This window comes from Oncorhynchus mykiss, chromosome 11 (genome assembly GCF_013265735.2).
Source record: "Oncorhynchus mykiss isolate Arlee chromosome 11, USDA_OmykA_1.1, whole genome shotgun sequence".
Taxonomy (NCBI): Eukaryota; Metazoa; Chordata; class Actinopteri; order Salmoniformes; family Salmonidae; genus Oncorhynchus; species Oncorhynchus mykiss.
In genome coordinates, this window is record NC_048575.1 from 66,824,111 (window position 1) to 66,844,584 (window position 20,474).

General features: G+C 41.3%; 1 protein-coding gene across 1 annotated transcript in view; it reads left to right on the forward strand.

Moving 5' to 3' along the window:
• Positions 1–9,866: 9,866 nt before the first annotated feature.
• The window catches only part of LOC110535095 (electrogenic sodium bicarbonate cotransporter 4-like), a 34,898-nt gene continuing 24,290 nt past the window's right edge, over positions 9,867–20,474 (forward strand). Inside the window, exons 1-6 of the mRNA XM_036936340.1 lie at positions 9,867–10,095; positions 12,091–12,318; positions 16,656–16,785; positions 17,681–17,841; positions 18,388–18,543; positions 18,835–18,921. Coding sequence (XP_036792235.1) covers positions 9,867–10,095; positions 12,091–12,318; positions 16,656–16,785; positions 17,681–17,841; positions 18,388–18,543; positions 18,835–18,921 — 991 coding nt within the window. The remainder of the gene's footprint in view (positions 10,096–12,090; positions 12,319–16,655; positions 16,786–17,680; positions 17,842–18,387; positions 18,544–18,834; positions 18,922–20,474) is intronic.

Sequence of the window (20,474 nt, forward strand, 5' to 3'; positions counted from 1 at the left end):
ACAGTAATGTACTTACTTGTTAGCCAGAAATGATATTGAGATAAAAACAACTGCATTGGACATCTAATGCTTAGGCAATTTCTATTTGCCTATGCTTGCAATGCATTCTGGTAAGTAGACCCTTCTCTCTCGACCTGAGGACGTCCCTGCCCCCACCTTTTCCTGGATCTTAAACAGTTCTCTTCCCTTTCCCTCGCTGTTCCACAACTCTTGACATTTGTTTTTAACCACTGTTAATTCTATCCCATTGGCTTCTGCTTTACTGATTGATATTTCCATATCAGGATTTCAACATCATCATATCATACTAGGATGTTTGAGAGCCTGCTTGGAGCGAGCACCCCCTTTGTTTACTTTACAACATGTTAATTAATTTGCCTTGCGACCGTGATATATAGGCCTAAAGGCCGAGACAATTAGAAGGCACAATGGCAGAATACATTCACCACACCTTTGTTTTATTTATAGCGACCTCTGTCCAGGTAAGTCCACAAAGCATATTGCATGACCCACAGCATGGTCAAGCAAGTTAATGTTTCCACCATTTTCGGACAACTAAACAACTATTGGTTTATAACTACGGAGATAAAAAATTTTTTTTTTTAAATGTAACATTTATTTAACTAGGCATATCAGTTAAGAACAATGATGCCCTACCAAAATGCACAAGGCCCCCTGCAGGGACAGGGGCTGGGATTAAAAATAAAAAATAAAAACATTTAAAAATAGGAAAAAACACACATCCCGACAAGAGAGACACCACAACACTACATTAAAGAGAGACCTAAGACAACAACATAGCATGGCATGGCAACATACGACAACACAGAGTTATGGAGTCACCACAAGTCACAAAGAAAACAGGAGCTGCCTCCACTATTCCAGCACCATTTCAACTTTAACATATCAACATCATCAAATCACCTCTGCTTAGTCTAATACAGTGACAACTACAAGATACCAAAAACGATTTAGTCCAATCAACTTAAACTAAATATGGTGTGGCTGTCCATGGTTCTGATTTCTGTGTGTGTGTGTGCGCGCGTTCATGCAAGCAGAAAAACATGTTGACTCACCCTACTTGTAGGGAACGGTCTATCACTCTGTCATACAGTACACCTTTTAATTTGTTGTTGTCCTAGGCTACCTGTTTAAAATGCTTGCTCGCTAGTCTAACTTCCATTCATGGGCAACGTTAGCTTGTTAACATTAGCCTTTTATATCTAGCTACATACTGAACTTCCATCCTCCCAGGCCAGGGGCACAACAATGTATGAATTAATGGTTGGATCAGAATTGCCTTTATAAATATTGGCCAGTACAAAGAATTAAGTAAAACCAGAAGTCCAAATCTTTATCTCCATCCATGGCTAATTTAGGAACCAGACAATTTTAGCTAGCTGGAATGCAACAATTCAAGTTTTTTCTGTCAATGACATATGCTCTCAATGGGATTTGATAGGACTGACACTAAATCCAAGCTGGCTTCCATTGACACTTTTTTTTGGTGCGCCAGGACAATTCACAGTTGAGCTCGCTCCTTTAGCTCAACGCTGATTGGACATTTTTAAAACTTTTTTTATCAAGGGAGGCCAAGTGCTCAGCTTGCTTCCTTTGCCTTCAGTGCTATGGGCGGCAACGATGTCATGCTGGTTTGGACCAGACAGCATCAGTTAGATGACCTACACGTAGAGAGACAGAGGGGTGCTGTTTTTCTCGCTCGGATGCTTTCTCCTGTGAGAGACATTCAGCCTCTTGCAAACTGAAGGAAAATTATGAAACACACAGAGACGCAAGATCAATTAATTTATGCTATAGAATTTACATATTGGTACATTTTTGGGGGAAGTATGGCTTCTCATGGCACCCATGAATACACGCCACTGCTAGCATTACCCCCAGCTGTCTCATCCTAAACAGGCACTGCATAATCACATATAATACATCTTGGATGCTCCTTTGACACAAATTCATTTAAACTCATCAGTGCTGCAGATGAGACAGAGCAGATAACAACTCCATTGTGTAAACAGATAAATGATCTGTTGCTCTTTTTCTCAATGTTCCCTTCAACTCAGAAACACTAAAAGCTGCACCTGTCCTCCCTGTTTTAGGGTCCTTAGATGCATCAGTGAATATATCCAAGACAGCATAGCACTGAGTTCTTAAATATTCACTTACAATATTTACTGGATTTCCCTCTCAAGCAATGTCCCAAGGAACCTGGATAGCAAGCACCCTTTTTTTTTTAAATGGCTATAAATAAAATGCAATGTGATTGGTAGCTGATATACAAAAATCTGAACAATTAGAAGAACCCATATGAGGTTATTTTAAAAGATATAAAACCAATCATCCCTTCCTTTTTTGATCAGTAAAACCTATTGAGATAGATGCTTGGAAATAACACATTTTTGCATGGACTTTGCTGTTGAGGACTTACACCATTTTAAAGCAGTCAACTTCTTATGGGTTAAGGAAGGATCACACAATGCAGCCTTAATTGACATCCACGTCATCCGGGTGACAGTTGGTTTACTGACTTGTTCAGGGGCAGACACGACAGATTTTTCCCTTGTCAGATCAGAGATTCGATCCAGCTTGCAGTCCTCAGTCCTCAAGTAGAGTTCATTCTACAGTATTTAAATGAATGTTTCGAAGACAAAATTACATGTATTCAACTATTTTGTTGTTGTAGTGGGGACAGTAACATTAGAACTTTCAAAGAATCATACTTTAAGGATAAAAAAATACATATATGTTTAGCTCACATAATATTATGTAAAAGTATACATTAAGGTGTCTGTAGTAGAATAAATGTGGCAAAAACAAATATAGACATTAATAAATGCCTTTCTATAGCTTCCAAAATATGTTTTACAATGGTGGGGGAGTGTGAAGATAGAGGTGCAGTGGCTTCAAAACAGCGCCCCCCCGTCAGTCATCTAGTGTACATATAAATTATTGGGTAATACCATCATAGAGTACCACAGTATGAGTCATAATGCCCATCAAATCTAGCGGTCAAACAGGGAAATGGTTACAATCGTTTTTTTGACCATTCAGTTTTCCCATAGAGGACTTTAGAAACACTTCAAATAAGCGCTGTGTTTCGTGTAGGCTTATTCTGGCGGGACATTTTGCTAACCGTGTAAATCTCTCTCAGACAATGCGATTCCAAATATAAAATACAAATCCAGGTGCCCCCCCCCACATTCTGTTAGCATTCCACTTTCTTTTGTACAACACCCTTCCTTTTGACAGCGACTTCTAGGATGGCAGATTCAGAGAGCGAAGTGGAGTTAAATCCAAGATGAGTCGTCACATCAGGCAAGCCTACTACAGTGACAATCAATGATGATGTAGTTTCTCTAGACAGAAGGTATATAACAGTTGGTTTATTTGTGTGTGGCGGGGGAAACTAGTGTTCGAAATAAGTACACCTCATTGATGGTGGAACCGGCATCCAGTGTTCAATTTAATAAAATAAAAAACGGTATAACTGACAATGTAAATATGCCCTGGTCAGCTGAAGGGTATGTGTGTGAGTGAGGGAATTCCTATGGTCACATATAGAGTAATCATATCACTGTAGAAGGTTGATCAGTCAACCCCACCAGCACCCAAACCAGCCTGTAGCCCAGCCTCAGTCCCAGTTGTCCGTTTAGAGAAAGAGAGTTAGGGAGATGAGAGGGGGGGGGGAACAACTCTTCCCCATTCCTCAGTTTGGTGTTGTCAGTAGTTCATTAGAGCTCCATTGGTACAGTAGACTATGTTTTCATTGATGCATCCCTGCAATTAACAGAATACCTGTCTCTCTCTCCATTTGCTCATTTCAGGCCAGGAAACTACACCAGGTAAGCCCTCTTTGTGCATATATTAACATGTCCTCTGGGTCTTGTTTAGTCTGGTTCCATTTGCAGAATCAAGGCTCCCTGCTGGAGATGGCAAATAGATCTGAAACTCACACTGTCAACTACTTACTGAAATACAGATGATGATTTCCTAAAGTCTGTATAAATTGTTGAAACTTGACGAATTGTTATATTAATTTGGGTATTATGTTTTATCTTGTAGGCTTGGATATCCCAGCATATATATATATATATATATGAACTGGCGCCTGTCAATGAACAGTCTTGTAGAGATATGGGCACAAAAATGACAGTGAAGTCTTTAAGCAGTTGATGTTTTTGAGCAAATTGATCTAAGAAGCAATGTTCTTGGGGAATAAACATAATTGGGGTACAAAACTAAATGTTGTTTAATTAACTCAATGTGTCATATCTTTGGGAAACAATATGTTTGAACAGAAAATTGTGATAACTGCTAATGTAATTTGGTTTCATGGAATGAAATTGCTGCAAACTGATTTACAATGTATTAAACACCACTTTATTTGATCTTTAAATAGCAAATGAAATAATAACTGTAAGCAGTACGGTTCCTGATACTCATACAACAGAAATGTCAGAGGGGCTGGACTTTTTGGGGTGCAGGTGTTGTTTTGAGCTAGAAACAGTATAATCTGCAAGGCAGATGTGATGTGACTATTGATTGTGCACCAAGGTGAGATGGGGGAGTGCAGTGCACGTGTGTTTAGAGAGTAGAGAGAGAAAAGGGGGGATAGGGGAGAGAGAGAAAGGGAGAGTGACAGAGAGAGAGGGTGAAAGAGAGAGAACCAGTGTTTGTATCAGTGTGCTGTGGCTGTTCACATTGAGTTTAAGTGCCTTTGCAGGCGGATCGATCAGGCTGTCAGAGCAGAGCGGTGATGGCCTGCAGGTCCCACTCAGCCTGCCCACTGGGTGTGAAGGACACTGATGTGACAGGACTAATTACACACACAGGAAGCCAGCAGTAACAAGAGCCACACACAGGAGCAAAGCAAGCTCAACACAGGCTCAACACAGCCTTAACCATCTATGGCCTTAACCAAGCTTTTTCCTACTCTGCTTGCTATCCATTTGATAGTAATTGTAGGTTGGATTGTGATATTAGCAAAGGGTGGACTCATAGTTGGTAGCAAGGCATACACGGGTGGTATAGTTTGAAAGGAAATGGATATTAACTATTGTTACCCTTTTTATGCTTGTTGATTTTGTGTTAAAGTGGAGTTAATGTAGTCAGGGGCAATTCCACAGTAACAGAATGACGCTGAGACGCAGATATTATACTTCAAATGTATGTCAAACAAAAACCATTGATTGCAAAGTTAAACAAATCAGCCAACTCTATGCACAATTACTACTTTTAACAATTTCCACTGAAAATTGTTCAAAAGCACATTTACTTAAAGAATAGTGCAGGTACAAAGTTAGGTAACAGAATGATGGTAAAATCTTCATCGGTGACCACGTTTTCTAAAAACTCTGTTAAATATCTAATTTGAATCAAGCTTCAAATATGTCTGCAGAAAGAACAGCCTAGGAACAGGGGTAGAATGATAGATTTTTACCTTGTCAGCTCGTGGGATTCGATCTAGCAACCTTTCGGTTACTGGCCCAACGCTCTAATCACTAGGCTACCTGCTGCCCCGAATGAGTCTCCGCCCCCAAACAAGACCACATTTTGTTGGTCCGCACTGGACCAAACCTGTATCAATCATAGACTGATGTGTTTCACAAGTTTGGACATCACAGTAAAGAACAGTAGAGTACAGTATAGCACAGCACATTATAGTAGAATAGAGTTCAGTAGGGTACTCTACAGTACAGTACAGTACAATACAATACAATCAATTATACTGTTCTCTACTCTAATGTGCTCTACTGTACTAAACCTTATTCTACTGTACAGTACTGTACAGTACTGTACTGTATTGCACTGACCTATCCTCTGCTATATTTTTCTTTACTCTTCTGTATTGTACTGCACTATACTGTACTGTACTGTGTTGTCCAAACTTGTGAAGCAGACGTCTATGATTATTTCAGATTTGGATTGACAAAATGTCAACTCATTTCCCACGTCCGGTATCAGTTGGTGCTGGGTGCATGAGAGGGCAGGTTACAGTACAATATATGGAAAGAAAGGGGACTCATGGGTAGGTGTCAGTAATAGTTGGTAGTGTTGACATTAACTGGAGAGAGAGAAGAGAAAGAGCGAGGGGTTGTCCAGAAGATAAATCATTTCTGCAAAGCTAAATATGTGCTGATATTAGTTGGCAAGAGTCTTTACTTCAACATTGTTGTGTTCTGATATATTTCTAACACCTTTTAAGACTTTATCTGACAGATGTTTTCTAAGACCCCTTTTCCATCTGTTTGACCAGAAATCAAATACCAATTTTTAGGATGAAAAATAGTTACAAAATGTAAATAAATCTTTTTTTTATTTTTTAAATAGACTCTTAGCTTTCATTTGATTTCAAATGTGTTGTGCCCCTATAAACCTCATGGGGCTTTTTACATGAAAATGCCCTCAGGCTACTTTATGAATGTATAGTTTAGTCAGTATTGTTTATGAACTTTGTGTGCCACGTAATGATGTTACCTGGGAATAGTAAGACACACAAACATGAGAAGCCTAAGTATTGTGAATGGCATTACCCCATATCTAGTGGTATGTCAAAATGTCACGTGCATGAAGTACTCTGCTCATCTGTTTTAATTATTACATTTCCATTGAGTTGACCTGCCATTTAATTATTTCCACATTGATCTGTGATCCTCAGCAGCAGCAGCCTCACATGCAGGTCAATGCACATGGCTTACTGCTCAGTTGGGTCTCTCACACACACACACACACACACACACATGCACGGACACTCACACACACACGCACACAAACACACACACACACACACACACACACACACACACACACACACACACACACACACACACACACACACACACACACACACACACACACACACACACACACACACACACACTCAAACACACACACACTCAAACATACATGCACGGACACTCACACACGCACACAAACACAATAGTAGCTATATAGTCAGTCACAACCATGCAAGCACTCTTCTAAGTGCATACAGTATATGTGAACTGTCTCGCCCTTCAAATCCTTGACACGTTCGCTACATTCTCAGGGTCTCCCAGATATGGGAAATGTTCAGCACTCAGTCTGTACACACACTGACCTGTAATTTGTGAACATGATCATTGTGTATTGCCTGGCTATCCAAACTTTTTCTCCGGCCAAAAGCTACGCCACGCTCACTGACAATATTTTCTTCTCCGCAATGCGTCTGAATCTGAGTACCTCTCCGATGATTTTTAGAACGCAAATACATTCTAACCACTCTGATTGATCGTAGAAACCGATGGGTTGTCAACTAAGATTGTGTGAACTGTGCTAAATACACACAGTTCTTTACACAGATCTTCCCTTTTCTGTCTTTCTTTTTTTCCAGGATGGACCATGAGCGAATGGGAGACCGGGGTATGGGAGACCGGGGTATGGGAGACCGGGGTATGGGGGACCGGGGTATGGGGGGCATTCACCATGGATATGATGAGGAGGAGGGTAAGTGAGACACAGCACAGTACATCAGGAAACTGTCCTCATCTACAATAAAAATACATGATGTATAATGTACAATAGACCTATCATGATGGAATAGGTCTATCAGTCTGTTGCTAACAAGAATGGACATGAGAGATTTAGAGTTACAGTTTGTTTGTTTTCAATTACAGTATTATTACTGAGTGGACTATCCTGGCTAAAATGGAATGAACTGACATTCATCATTTCAGTGTATTTAAGTATCTAATGTATCATTATTAGATCTGATCATTTGTGTAAATGTGCTGTTTATCTTGAAGAATTAATCATGTCCTATGTGATGATAATTGGCAATAACAACGATGAAAGAAGAACATGATCATGATGGGCATTGGATACCATTTTATATGTGAATATGAGTGTGCATGTGTGTATGTACTTTCAGTGTGGTTCGCCATGTCCTAAGCAGGCCCCTATCTATCCATTTGGCAACAGGGATGTGTGTATTTCCAGCAGGGCTGTATGTTGTTGTTCCAGCATTGATTTCTCTGTATTTAGTTTTGCACTGAGGCGGATGTCACAGACTTTTCATGTTTCAAGTTTTATTAGTTGTATGTACAGGGTACACATGGTACACACCGTCCAAATAAATTCTTACTTGCGGGTTCCTTCTCGACAATGCAACAACAATAATAAATAATAAAATATAAGAATACGAACATAAAGTAAATGGCTCAGTAGAATATAATAAACATTTTCGCATGAGTATAATACAGGAAGACACAATTTATAGTCCAATATTTACACGAGTATAGGGGAATGGGGGATCGGGGGGCAAGTGTTTAAATTGTGCAGTATTATCAATAGTAACTAAGAATCTAGTGGCAGCAGTTGTGATGGATGTGTTTAACAGAAGTCCCCACAAGAATAGTAAACAAACAACAATTTGACCAACTGGGTCAAATGCTATTTCTAATGGGTTTAGGATTCAGGTTAGAATTAATGTTTGTGTTATAATTAGGTTTAGGGTTAGGGTTAGGAGCTAGGGTTAGCTTTAGGGTTAGGAGCTAGGTATCAAGTTTGAAGGTGAGTCCCATGTGCAGACAATGTCGAAGTAACAAAAGTTTATTAGTTTCGAACACAGGCAGGCAAAGGTACAGGATGGCAGGCAGGCTCAGGGTCAGGTCAGGCAGAGGTTGGTTATCCAGAGTAGTGGGGCAAAGGTACCGGACGGCCGGCAGGCTCAGGGTCAGGGCAGAGGTCGGTAATACAGAGTAGTGGTGCAAAGGTACAGGATGGCAGGCAGGCTCAGGGTCAGGGCAGGCAGAGGTCGGTAATCCAGAGTAGAGGGAAAAGGTACAGGATGGAAGGCAGGCTCAGGGTCAGGGCAGGGGTTAGAGAAAATTGGATGTTGAATGGGACTGAATTGTGTGTTCCATTGTTAGCTGTACAAGACTGTGTGTGTGTGTGTGTGTGTGTGTGTGTGTGTGTGTGTGTGTGTGTGTGTGTGTGTGTGTGTGTGTGTGTGTGTGTGTGTGTGTGTGTGTGTGTGTGTGTGTGTGTGTGTGTGTGTGTGCGTGCGTGCGTGCGTGTATGTGTGTGTGGATGTGTGTCTGTCTGTGTGCGTGATTGAGTGAGTGAGTGCATGTGTGCGGAGAATCAGAGCAGGTGGTCAGTCCAGTTCAAGTGTTTAGCATTCTGATGGTTTGTAGATAGAAACAGCCTCTGAGCCTTTTGGTATGAGACCTCATGCTTCTATAACGTCTGCCTGACAGTAAGGGATTGAACAGCTCATGGCTGGGTTGTGTGTGGTCCTTGATGATTCCCTGGGACTTCCTCAGGCACTGTTACAAATATATTTCCTGGATGGGTGGGAGCACAGTCCCAGTGAGATACTTGGCGAACTTCACCACACACTGGAGGGCCTTGCGGTCATGGACCGAGCAATTCCCATACCAGGCCATAATGCAATTGGTCAGTATGCTCTCGATGGTGCAGCAGTAGTATTTGGCAAGTACCCGGGGTGGAAAGCCAAAATTCTTAAGCCGCCTTAGTGGGTAAAGGCGCTGTTGAGCCCTCTTGACAAGAGTGGGGGTGTTGTTGGTCCATGTCAAGTTATCTGTGATGGGGACGCGCAGGAACGTAAAACTGCTGACTCTCTCTAATGCAGTCCTGTTGATGTGGATCAGGGCTTGTTCCCTCCTCTGCTTCTAGAACTCCTCTGTTTTGCTGACGTTGAAGGACAGGGTGTTGTCCTAGCACCACAATGCCAGTTCACTTACCTCCTCCCTATAGGCTGACTCGTTGTTGTTGGTTATCAGGCCTACAACCGTGGTGTCATCAGAAAACTTGATGATGGAGTTGGTGTCGTGCAAAGCAACACAGTCATGGGGGAACAGGGAGTACAGCAGAGGGCTGGGGACACACCCCTGCGGGGTGGGGGGGCTGTGTTCGGAGTCGGTGTGGAGGAGGTGCTGTTGCCAATCCTCACAGCTTGTGGTCTGCCCATCAGGGAGTCCAGGATCCAGGACCCAGGTGTAGAGGGCAGTGTCCAGACCCATTATTCTGCCTTGGAGCGCAAAAGCACCTGGTCATCTGGAGCAGCTAGAGCCTTCAGTGAGCACCACACATCTGGATCTGCCTTTGTAGTCCCTGATAGCCTGTAGTCTTTGCCACATGCGTCGGAATTCTGAGTTGTCGAACATCGATTCAAGTTTGTGTTTGTATCATCTTTTTGCGGAGTTTGTACCTGCTTGACTTGTAAGCTTTGCGCGTCAACGAGTCATTTGTTCTGCCGACATTGAATGCTGCAGTATGGGCTCTTAGCATGGTACGGATTTCACCATTCATCCAGGGTTTTTGGTTTGGGTATGTACAGATTGTTATTGTTGTTACAACATCATTAACACATTTCCTAATGAAGCCTGTGACTGATGGTATTTATTCCTCAATGTTGATGGATGAGTCCTGAGTAGACTCTTTGAACATATTCCAATCAGTATTCTCAAAACAGTCCTGCAGCTTTGATTCTGCCTCTGTCACGGATGTTTGAATATACATGGTCCATCACATTGTTTCCTCTCATGAGGCAGGATACATGTTGGTGATACTTTGTTTTAAAATCTCCTGCGACAATAAAGACTGCTTCTGGGTGAGAGGATTCTTGCTGGCTAATGTCCTTGTACAGTTCGCTGAGTTCCGCCTTGATGTTTGCTTGTGGCGGTAGGTACACACTGTGATAACAACACAGGAATTCCTTCGGCATATTTGAGCATGAAAAACTCCAAGTGGGGTGACCAGGAGCTTGAGATGTTTTGTTGATGAGAATGCATACCCCTCCCCCTGCTCTTACCAGAAGCTGCTGTTCAATCCATACGGAAAATGGAAAAGCCGTCTGGTTGAATAGCAGAGTCAAGTGAATTGTCCGTAAGCCATGTCTCTGAAAAACAGACACAGCATTCTCTGATGTTCCTATGCGATTGAAGCCTTTCTCTGAGTTCAACATTTATTTTCCAGCGATTGGACATTAGCCATCAGAATACTAGGAAGAGGAGGCTGTGTAGACGGAACTTCTAAAAGACTGCTGAATTTGCAAGATTTTCTTTCATTTTGATTTCGGCACAAATTAAAATATGACACTAACTTGCCCATGGCTTGATGTTTCAGCATTGTCTCAATGAAGAGTTCAGAATTCGACTAGTCACGTGCGACATGCACGCGCAGTTACAAGCCTGCTAGAGTTAGTGGCAGGCAGAAGAGTAATATCCACTGTCCTAGCACGGATGAAGCCTGAGCTGGAATGGGAAGCTAACTGAAGCTGGATAACTTTAGAAAACCCTGAGTAGATCTGGCTGACCCCTCAGGCCTCACATTCTAGGTTCATTTTTGGGGGGTCCTTTCGGCAAACAGAATATTATTCAATTTAGAACAATGTTCTAATTGTGTTTTAATGTAGTTGTTGCATAAAATGAACTTGATCATGCATTGATATTCAAAAAGGAGTCCATTGCAAAGCGACAGATACAGTTGGTATCAAAGTAATGTAAAACAACACAAACGTTGACATGGTTCCTGCTGTTAGTAGCTGACAGGAAAACATGACAAAGTATGTCATGTAAGGAAAGACACTGTGTAGAAGAAGAGTCATCTTTTACATGCAAATCATTGATAAGAATGAATTTTCTTTGTCATTCAACCCTGACTGAAATACTTGAGAATGGTTTATTTATTAGAGAAACAGACATGAACACTGTATCATAATTTATTCATTGTTTGTTTCAATGATTGAACACTTATGGAAATGTCCCTTTCTGTACCAGGGATTAATGAGTGATGTGGCAGGACTCCGTGATTATGTTAGTCTGTCAAGGTTGTTGTTTGGCTTTTCTAAATAATGTAAAACTATTATTAAGCCCAGTTTAATGTCTTTTTTAGGACGTTCTGTTTCTGTAATACATGTTTGCAGTACGTTCTCCTCAATGACTGATTTAAATCATGTATGTTAATGTGACTTTACATTACGGTTTGTTTACAGGCCATTAGTCCATCTGCATTAGTGTCCCAGTAACCAACTTTGATGTTAATGTAATTTGCATTACCGTTTGTCCACAGACCAGCAGAACATCTACATCGGTGTCCCGGTGCCTCGTGGGTACAGACGGAAACGCCGGCGAAGACGTTCTGCGGGGGGCCGTGAGGCAGCAGACAAGGAGAGGGGGGACAGACACTACGACCACCATAGACACCATGACCATGATGACAGAGACAGATACAGGGACCTAGAGGAGGGACTCATGGACCCACATGACCTCCAAGTTCCTCAAGACATCAACCGCACAAGTTAGTCATGGTCTGCGTGACAAATGGCACCCTATTCGCTATGTAGTGTACTACCTGGGCTTCAATCACATCACACTCCAGTGCCTAAGCACCATAAAAACCAATCACTTCACGCATCACATCACAAGTGAGTCATGATGAGTCACATGTCACTATGCTGCACTACAGTATGGAATGGAATGAATGGTATCAAACACGTGGTTTCCATTTGTTTCATTTGATTTCATTCCATTCCCTCCACAAGTAACAACTCCTGTGACGCTCCAGACAGTTGACGAAGACAGTATTTCAGATTCAATGGCCAGTTGTTATTTCCCTTTTGGTGGCAGGAAGCCTAGAGGTTAAGCATGATGGGCCAGTCATTTAAAGCAAAGCCCTTGAGCAAGGCACTTAACTCTAATTTATCCTGCAAGTCCCTCTGGAAAAGAGCATCTGCTAAATTGACTAAAATGTCAAATGTAGATAACTGCATATGTTTTCCTGTATGAGGAAGTGGATCTGTAATGCTTACAGGAACTAAAATAAAACATAAATCAGGTTTGGTTGGAATTGCATCCCTTGGCCAGAATGCTGACCTGGTTGAATTGCTAGGTGAAGCTGTGCACATCACTTTATGTGGTGTAACTGAGTTCAAAGCAGCACAGTAGTATGAATATGCAGCTGTTGTTCATCTCAGTCAGCTTGTTAGCTGGTGTAAGAGAGCATCTGCATGGCTGCAATTTTAGGAGAGGGCTGTTACACAGGAATAAAAGGAACACTATGTTTGAATATATTTGAGAGAAGAAGGAAATACAAGGTATAGTTCAGTTCCACATAAATATGTTGTTTTGTGGAACTATCCCTATAAGAATAGAAGCTGTTTGAAGGTTGTGAGTCGTACAGAAGTACCTTCAGGACAACAACATTTTGGGAGATGAAAGCTTAGAAAATGCTGAAGAGAGAGAATTTCGGGAAAGTGAATGAAACTGCTTACTGTAGCGACAGTCTCTCTGTCTACCCGTACCTGTCATTTTCTCACACTTTGAAAACTGTTTGTGTCAGTGTTTTTATTACAGTTGGATAAATACACAAGGGTTTAAAAAATATACACTACCGTTCAAAAGTTTGGGGTCACTTAGAAATGTCCTTGTTTTTGAAAGAAAAGCACATTTTTTGTCCATTAAAATAACATCAAATTGATCAGAAATACAGTGTAGACATGTTAATGTTAATGTTGTAAATGGCTATTGTAGCTGGAAACGGCTGATTTTTAATGGAATATCTACATAGGCGTGCAGAGGCCCATTTTCAGCAACCATCACTCCTGTGTTCCAATGGCACGTTGTGTTAGCTAATCCAAGTTTATAATTTTAAAAGGCTAATTGATCATTAGAAAACCCTCTTGCAATTATGTTAGCAGAGATGAAAACGGTTGTCCTGATTAAAGAAGCAATAAAACTGGCCTTCTTTAGACTAGTTGAGTATCTGGAGCATCAGCATTTGTAGGTTTGATTACAGGCTCAAAATGGCCAGAAACAAAGCACTTTCTTCTGAAACTCGTCAGTCTATTCTTGTTCTGAGAAATGAAGGCTATTCCATGTGAGAAATTGCCAAGAAACTGAAGATCTCATACAACGCTGTGTACTACTCACTTTATAGAACAGCACAAACTGTCTCTAACCAGAATAGAAAGAGGAGTGGGAGGCTCCGTTACACAACTGAGCAAGAGGACAAGTACATTAGAGTGTCTAGTTTGAGAAACAGATGCCTCACAAGTCCTCAACTGGCAGGTTCATTAAATAGTACCGGCAAAACACCAGTCACAACGTCAACAGTGAAGAGGCGACTCTGGGATGCTGGCCTTCTAGGCAGAGTTGCAAAGAAAAAAACATATCTCAGACTGGCCAATAAAAATAAAAGATTAAGATGGGCAAAAAAACACAGACACTGGACAGAGGAACTCTGCCTAGAAGGCCAGCATCCCGGAGTCGCCTCTTCACTGTTGACATTGAGACTGGTGTTTTGCGGGTACTATTTAATGAAGCTGCCATTGGAACACAGGAGTGATGGTTGCTGAATATTTGTTTCCCAGTAGTTGTTTTCTGCATTGGGAAAAAGTAATATGCTCTGTCTCATTCACGTGTACTGTCTTTCTACATAGAAATAGAATCACTATGATGATGGGATTCTGTTTCTATGGTCCTTCCCCATAGGCTGACAAGTGAGGTTTTTGTGGGTACTAATGCATGCAAACAGGCAATATAACAGGAATTCACTCCCGGGTTGGTTCCTGTCGATACAATGATTTAAAGCCATTGATCCATCATGGCCTTTTACAGCTCAGTGTGTAATTTATAGACGGCTCTGGTCCATCCGTCGGTTAGGTTAGAACACTGTGACCACCAGCTGCAGTGCAACGCTCCCTTCCCTCAGATAACTACAACCCACATATGGAATGTGTCCCAAATGGCACCTTGTTCCCTATTTAATGCACTACTCTTGACCATAAGTAGTACACTATATAGGAAATAGAGTGTAATTTGGGACGCAGATATGGACATCTATGTCAATCTTCATGTAAATGTTAGAGAAAAAAAACGGATTTTCATGTGAATTTATTGTGTCATACGTTTTTATGATGCTTGTATCTAAACCTATGTAGATAGTTTTAAGATTGTTTTATACATCAGTTGGGGTCTCTCTCAGCTACAATATGAGGTCCTAAACCTGGAATGAAAGTGCATACTTGTATCTGTGTGGGCTAATATGAGCCAATGGCCACCATACTACATACCCCTGATAGGTTCTAAGTTCTGGTACAAATCCAGTTGGACTACAGTTGGAGTCACCTCCTTGTATTTCTAGTACAAACAGTCAGTCTCTGTTGCTGGGCAACAACTAAGTCTGTTCCTCCTATTGGTGTTGTCGTGGTCCAGTCTGAGTCCAGAACCTTCAGTCAGATAGTCTCCAACACGTTTAGTCAGTTTTATGCATAAATGCATCGTACTTTAGCAAGGTGTCATCCATATGAACTCAAGATAGTGCATTTGTATTGCTACAGAGCTGACATCATCAAGCCCCATGTAAACAAACGCAAAACAAGCAGGGGTCTAGCCCCCCCCCCCCCCCCCCCCCCCCCCCTTTGAGGTTCTTGACAGAGCAGCCAAGGAAGTGAGAGAAGGGAAGAAGTCCATAAGAGTACAAGCAACTAGCAAGGGCGGAAAAAATAGACTGAATGACACTGAAGAGGTACAGTGACAAACAAACATGTAGCTGTGTGAAAGTGAGGCTGTGACAGAGTAGCAGAGGAACACAAGGTCTCATCTGATGACTTGGAGTCTGAGCTTGATAAACAAATCAAGAATCTCACGGACCAGTTTCATGGGCTTAGTAGCCTCAAATGCAGAGAACTTGCCAATGAATTGGCAGATTGAAACATCCCTGTCCCAGATAACTGGTCAAGAGATGGAAGGGTAAGTGATATTGAATAGAGAAATCTATATCTGAATGTAGGCATACATTTAAGATCATATATCACACCCCCATTCCATAAATTAAACTTTGACCTACCAGCACCATCACCCAGTCACAGGACACCGTCACCCAATTACCCCAAGGCGGCTCCACTTACCCTGAACCAATGCTCAATTTACCTCATACCTCGTAAGTTGTGCCAAGAGATCACTTTTTCTGGACAAGCTATGTTGTTATTTTTAAATTAATTTAGATTATTTCCAGGGATACACAGCATCCTGAATAATAGATATCATTGTTAGAAAAAATACAATATTTCCCTGTACGTAGTGATGCTGAATGTATAGAACGTCTCAACACACCCCATTCTCCCCTATATTGAGGTTGTAATGTGACAAGCCAGGTCGCTGAGTTAGCCTAAGCATTGACCGCTCGGGGTGGAGACCAAACCCTCTGGTTATGGGTGTTCCTGTTGGATTAATAGAAATGCTGTCAAGCTCAAGATCAGATCATTACCATTTAAGTGGAATGAAAGGGGAAGACAAGTTCAACACTTTCTGATGTGTCAGCAAACCATCCCTAAATAATAATGTGTGTGAGGAATTACAACAACAAGCCAGTCAAAATCTTTCTTTTCGATATTAGGAAATGTGATCATCACCGTCTGCCGTTACACCATTTCTTGAAATGTATAAGTGGGTAAACTGGGAAAAGATTAAGCACGCTTAGATTTCTGATCCATAAAAGTCAAAATAAAGAAAACAACTCCAGAGTAAATATGAGTCTGACATCAGTGATGATATCTGACGTGTGTGTGTGTGTGTGTGACCGGTGTGTGTGTCCGGTGTGTGTGTCCTGTGTGTGCGTGTGTGTGTTCATCCCAGTGTCCCCTGCAGCTGAGCGGCTGCGCTATATCCTGGGAGAGGAGGATGACATGCCCACCCCCACACTGTTCACTGAGATGGACACGCTGCAGCAGGACGGGGATGAGCTGGAGTGGAAAGAGTCTGCTAGGTGACTGCTGACCCACAGATTATACACACAGACCTACAGAATCATAACAGATCACACACACAGACCTACAGAATCATAACAGATTACACACGCAAACCTACAGAATTTTAACAGATTACACACATAAACCTACAGAATCATAACAGATTACACACCCAAACCTACAGAATCATAACAGATTACACACACAGACCTACATAATCATAACAGATTACACAAGCAAACCTACAGAATCATAACAGATTACACACACAAACCTACAGAATCATAACAGATTACACACGCAAAACTACAGAATCATAACAGATTACTCACACAGACCTACAGTATCATAACAGATTACACACACAAACCTACAGAATCATAACAGATTACTCACACAGACCTACAGAATCATAAAAGATTACTCACACAGACCTACAGAATCATAACAGATTACTCACACAGACCTACAGAATCATAACAGAAACGTACAGTAGAATCCAGCCAATGTCAAATCTGTTCATACCAAAACAAGTTCATGCCAAGACGTTGACAGTCTATGTTATCAACTTCTGAGTCAACTGTAGTATAGGCTAATTAATATTTTAACATGTGCATGGTGATGCCAAAAATACATGAAATAAAACAAATTGTCCCATTCCTTCAGCATAGACAGAAGTCATTCCAATTTTGAATGAATGAATGTCTGAGCTACTGAATGTCGTAGCTACTGAATGTCTGAGGTACTGAATGTCTGAGGTACTGAATGTTTGAGCTGCTGAATGTCTGAGTGCAGTCAGTGTTTTCAGTCAGTGTTGACCTAATACCAGATTCGACATTAGTCATTTTTAACTTCCAACTCATTTGATGCCTCCAACTCATGTCCTCTATCTGTCCCTGTGCTGTGGTCCAGGTGGGTGAAGTTTGAAGAGAAGGTGGAGGAGGGAGGAGAGAGGTGGAGCAAGCCCCATGTGTCCACCCTGTCCCTGCACAGTCTGTTTGAGCTGAGGACCTGTATACAGACCGGCACTGTGCTGCTTGATCTGGAGGGATACTCACTGCCACAGATAGTTGGTGAGCAACACAAACTCCTTTGTACAGAGCACTAATGCATGCCATATGTGTGATTCTTACCTAATGTTAAGACGTAGTACTGTAAAAAATGTCAAGTCTCTGTCACAATTGACAAGCAGAGGCATTTCAGCATGGTTGCCCTTCTAAGAAGAGTTAGCTTAATGTGTACAGATGTAGGATCTTAATTTGATCACCCTATTGCATGAGAACTTTCCTGCAATATAGGACATGTAAAACTTGTAGTGTTTTTGAGGTTTAAAAAGGCTTTTGAAGTTTGTAATTACCACTTACAAATTTCAGACTTGATTTTCCCATACAACATTTTGTATCAACCTCTACAAAAATGTCCATGAATTATAATCTACATAATAATTCACATTTCCTGTTGCTGCAGGATTATTTTCCTGCAGTAGCAAACTGGCTCAAATTAAGATGCTAGTAGCCTTCAGTTGTTGACAAGAAAGGTGTTATGGTACCAAGAAGGAAATGAAGTGGTGATCGTGAGTGATTCTACACAAACAATAATAAGACCACATTCTCCTCTAGATGAAATCATTGAGCAGCAGGTAGACGAGGGCATGCTATCTCCTGACCTGAGAGAGAAGATCAGCTTTGTCCTCCTGAGGAAGCACAGGCACCAGACCAAAAAGCCCATCCACCGCTCTCTGGCTGACATGGGCAAGGCCAGCGGTGGTGGTGCCCGTGAGTGTCCCTCTGCTCTCTGGTCAAGTATGGCCGTCAGTAGCTTGAGACACATTATAGTACTTCCTAAATGTTACATTTGTATTCTACTTATATACATTAAAACATCAAAGTGTATGCCCACTGCCCAGGCTGTCTTACACTTTCATTAATTGTAATTGACCACACATCTTTTCATGCAATAATCTCAGTTTTATTCAATTCAATTCAACAAACGTTATTTATCCCCAAGGGGAAATTATAATCTTGTTCAGCAGTCTCCTGTCTTCTTTACTTGTATTCCCTCCTCAGCCCGTAGTCCAGGTGCAGCAGCCGCATTCAACCGCTCCACAGAAGACCTCCGCATGAAATCACAGCCAGGAGGCTATGGTCGTCTGCGTGAGTCTGCCTGCTCCTCTGTCTCTCTCTGTACCTCTCTCTCTGTACTTCTCTCGCTACATCTCTTTCAATTCAATTCAATTCAAAGGACTTTATTGGCATGGGAAATATATGTTGACATTGCCAAAGCAAATGGAGTAGATAAAATGCAAAAGTGAAATAAACAAAAAAATGAACAGTAAACATTACACTCGCAGAAGTTCCAAAAGAATAAAGACATTACAAATGTCATATTGTGTGTAGAGACGGATCAAGGCGCAGCGTGCTCTGAGTTCCACATCTTTATTTTTGTGAAACTTACAAAAACAAAAGGAAACAAACTAACTCAAAAACAAGATCCCACAAAACACAGTTGGGAAATGGCTGCCTAAATATGATCCCCAATCAGAGACAACGATAAACAGCTGCCTCTGATTGGGAACCATACCAGGCAAACATAGATATAAACACACTAGATCACCCACCCTAGTCACACCCCGACCTAACCAAAATATAGAATTAAAGGCTCATATGACACATATTATGCAACGATGTGTTGTAACGATGTGCAAATGGTTAAAGTTTAAAAGGGAAAATAAATAAACATAAATATGGGTTGCATTTACAATGGTGTATGTTCTTCACTGGTTGACCTTTTCTTGTGGCAACAGGTCACAAATCTCGCTGTTGTAATTGCACACTGTGGTAGTTCACCCAGTTGATATGGGAGTTTATCAAAATCGGGTTTGTTTTCGAATTCTCTCTCTCAATTCAATTCAATTCAAGGGATTTTATTGGCATGGGGAACATATGTTAACATTGCCAAAACAAGTGAGGTAGATAATATACAGAAGTGAAATAAACACTAAAAATGAACAGTAAACATTTAACATACAGAAGTTTCAAAATAATAAAGACATTACAAATGTCATATTATGCATATATACAGTGTTGTATCGATGTACAAATAGTGAAAGTGCTAAAGGGAAAATAAATAAGCATAAATATGGGTTGTATTTACAATGGGGTTTGTTCTTCACTGGTTGACCTTTTCTTGTGGCAACAGGTCACAAATATTGCTGCTGTGATGGCACACTATGGTATTTCACCCAGTAGATAAGGGAGTTTATCAAAATCATGTTTGCTTTTTTCGAATTATTTGTGGATCTGTGTAATCTGAGGGAAATATGTGTCTCTAATATTGTCATACATTTGGCAGGAGGTTAGGAAGTACAGCTCAGTTCCCACCTCATTTTGTGGGCAGTGTGCACATAGCATGTCTTCTCTTGAGAGCCAGGTCTGCCTGCGGCAGCCTTTCTCAATAGCAAGGCTATGCACACTGAGTCTGTACCTGGTCAAAGCTTTCCTTAAGTTGTGGTCAGTCACGGTGGTCAGGTATTCTGCCACTGTGTACTCTCTTTTTAGGGCCAAATAGCATTCTAGTTTGCTGTTTTTTTGTTAATTCTTTCCAATGTGTCAAGTAATTATCTTTTTGTTTTCTCATGATTTGGTTGGGTCTAATTGTGTTGCTGTCCTGGGGCTCTGTGGGCTGTGTTCGTGTTTGTGAACAGAGC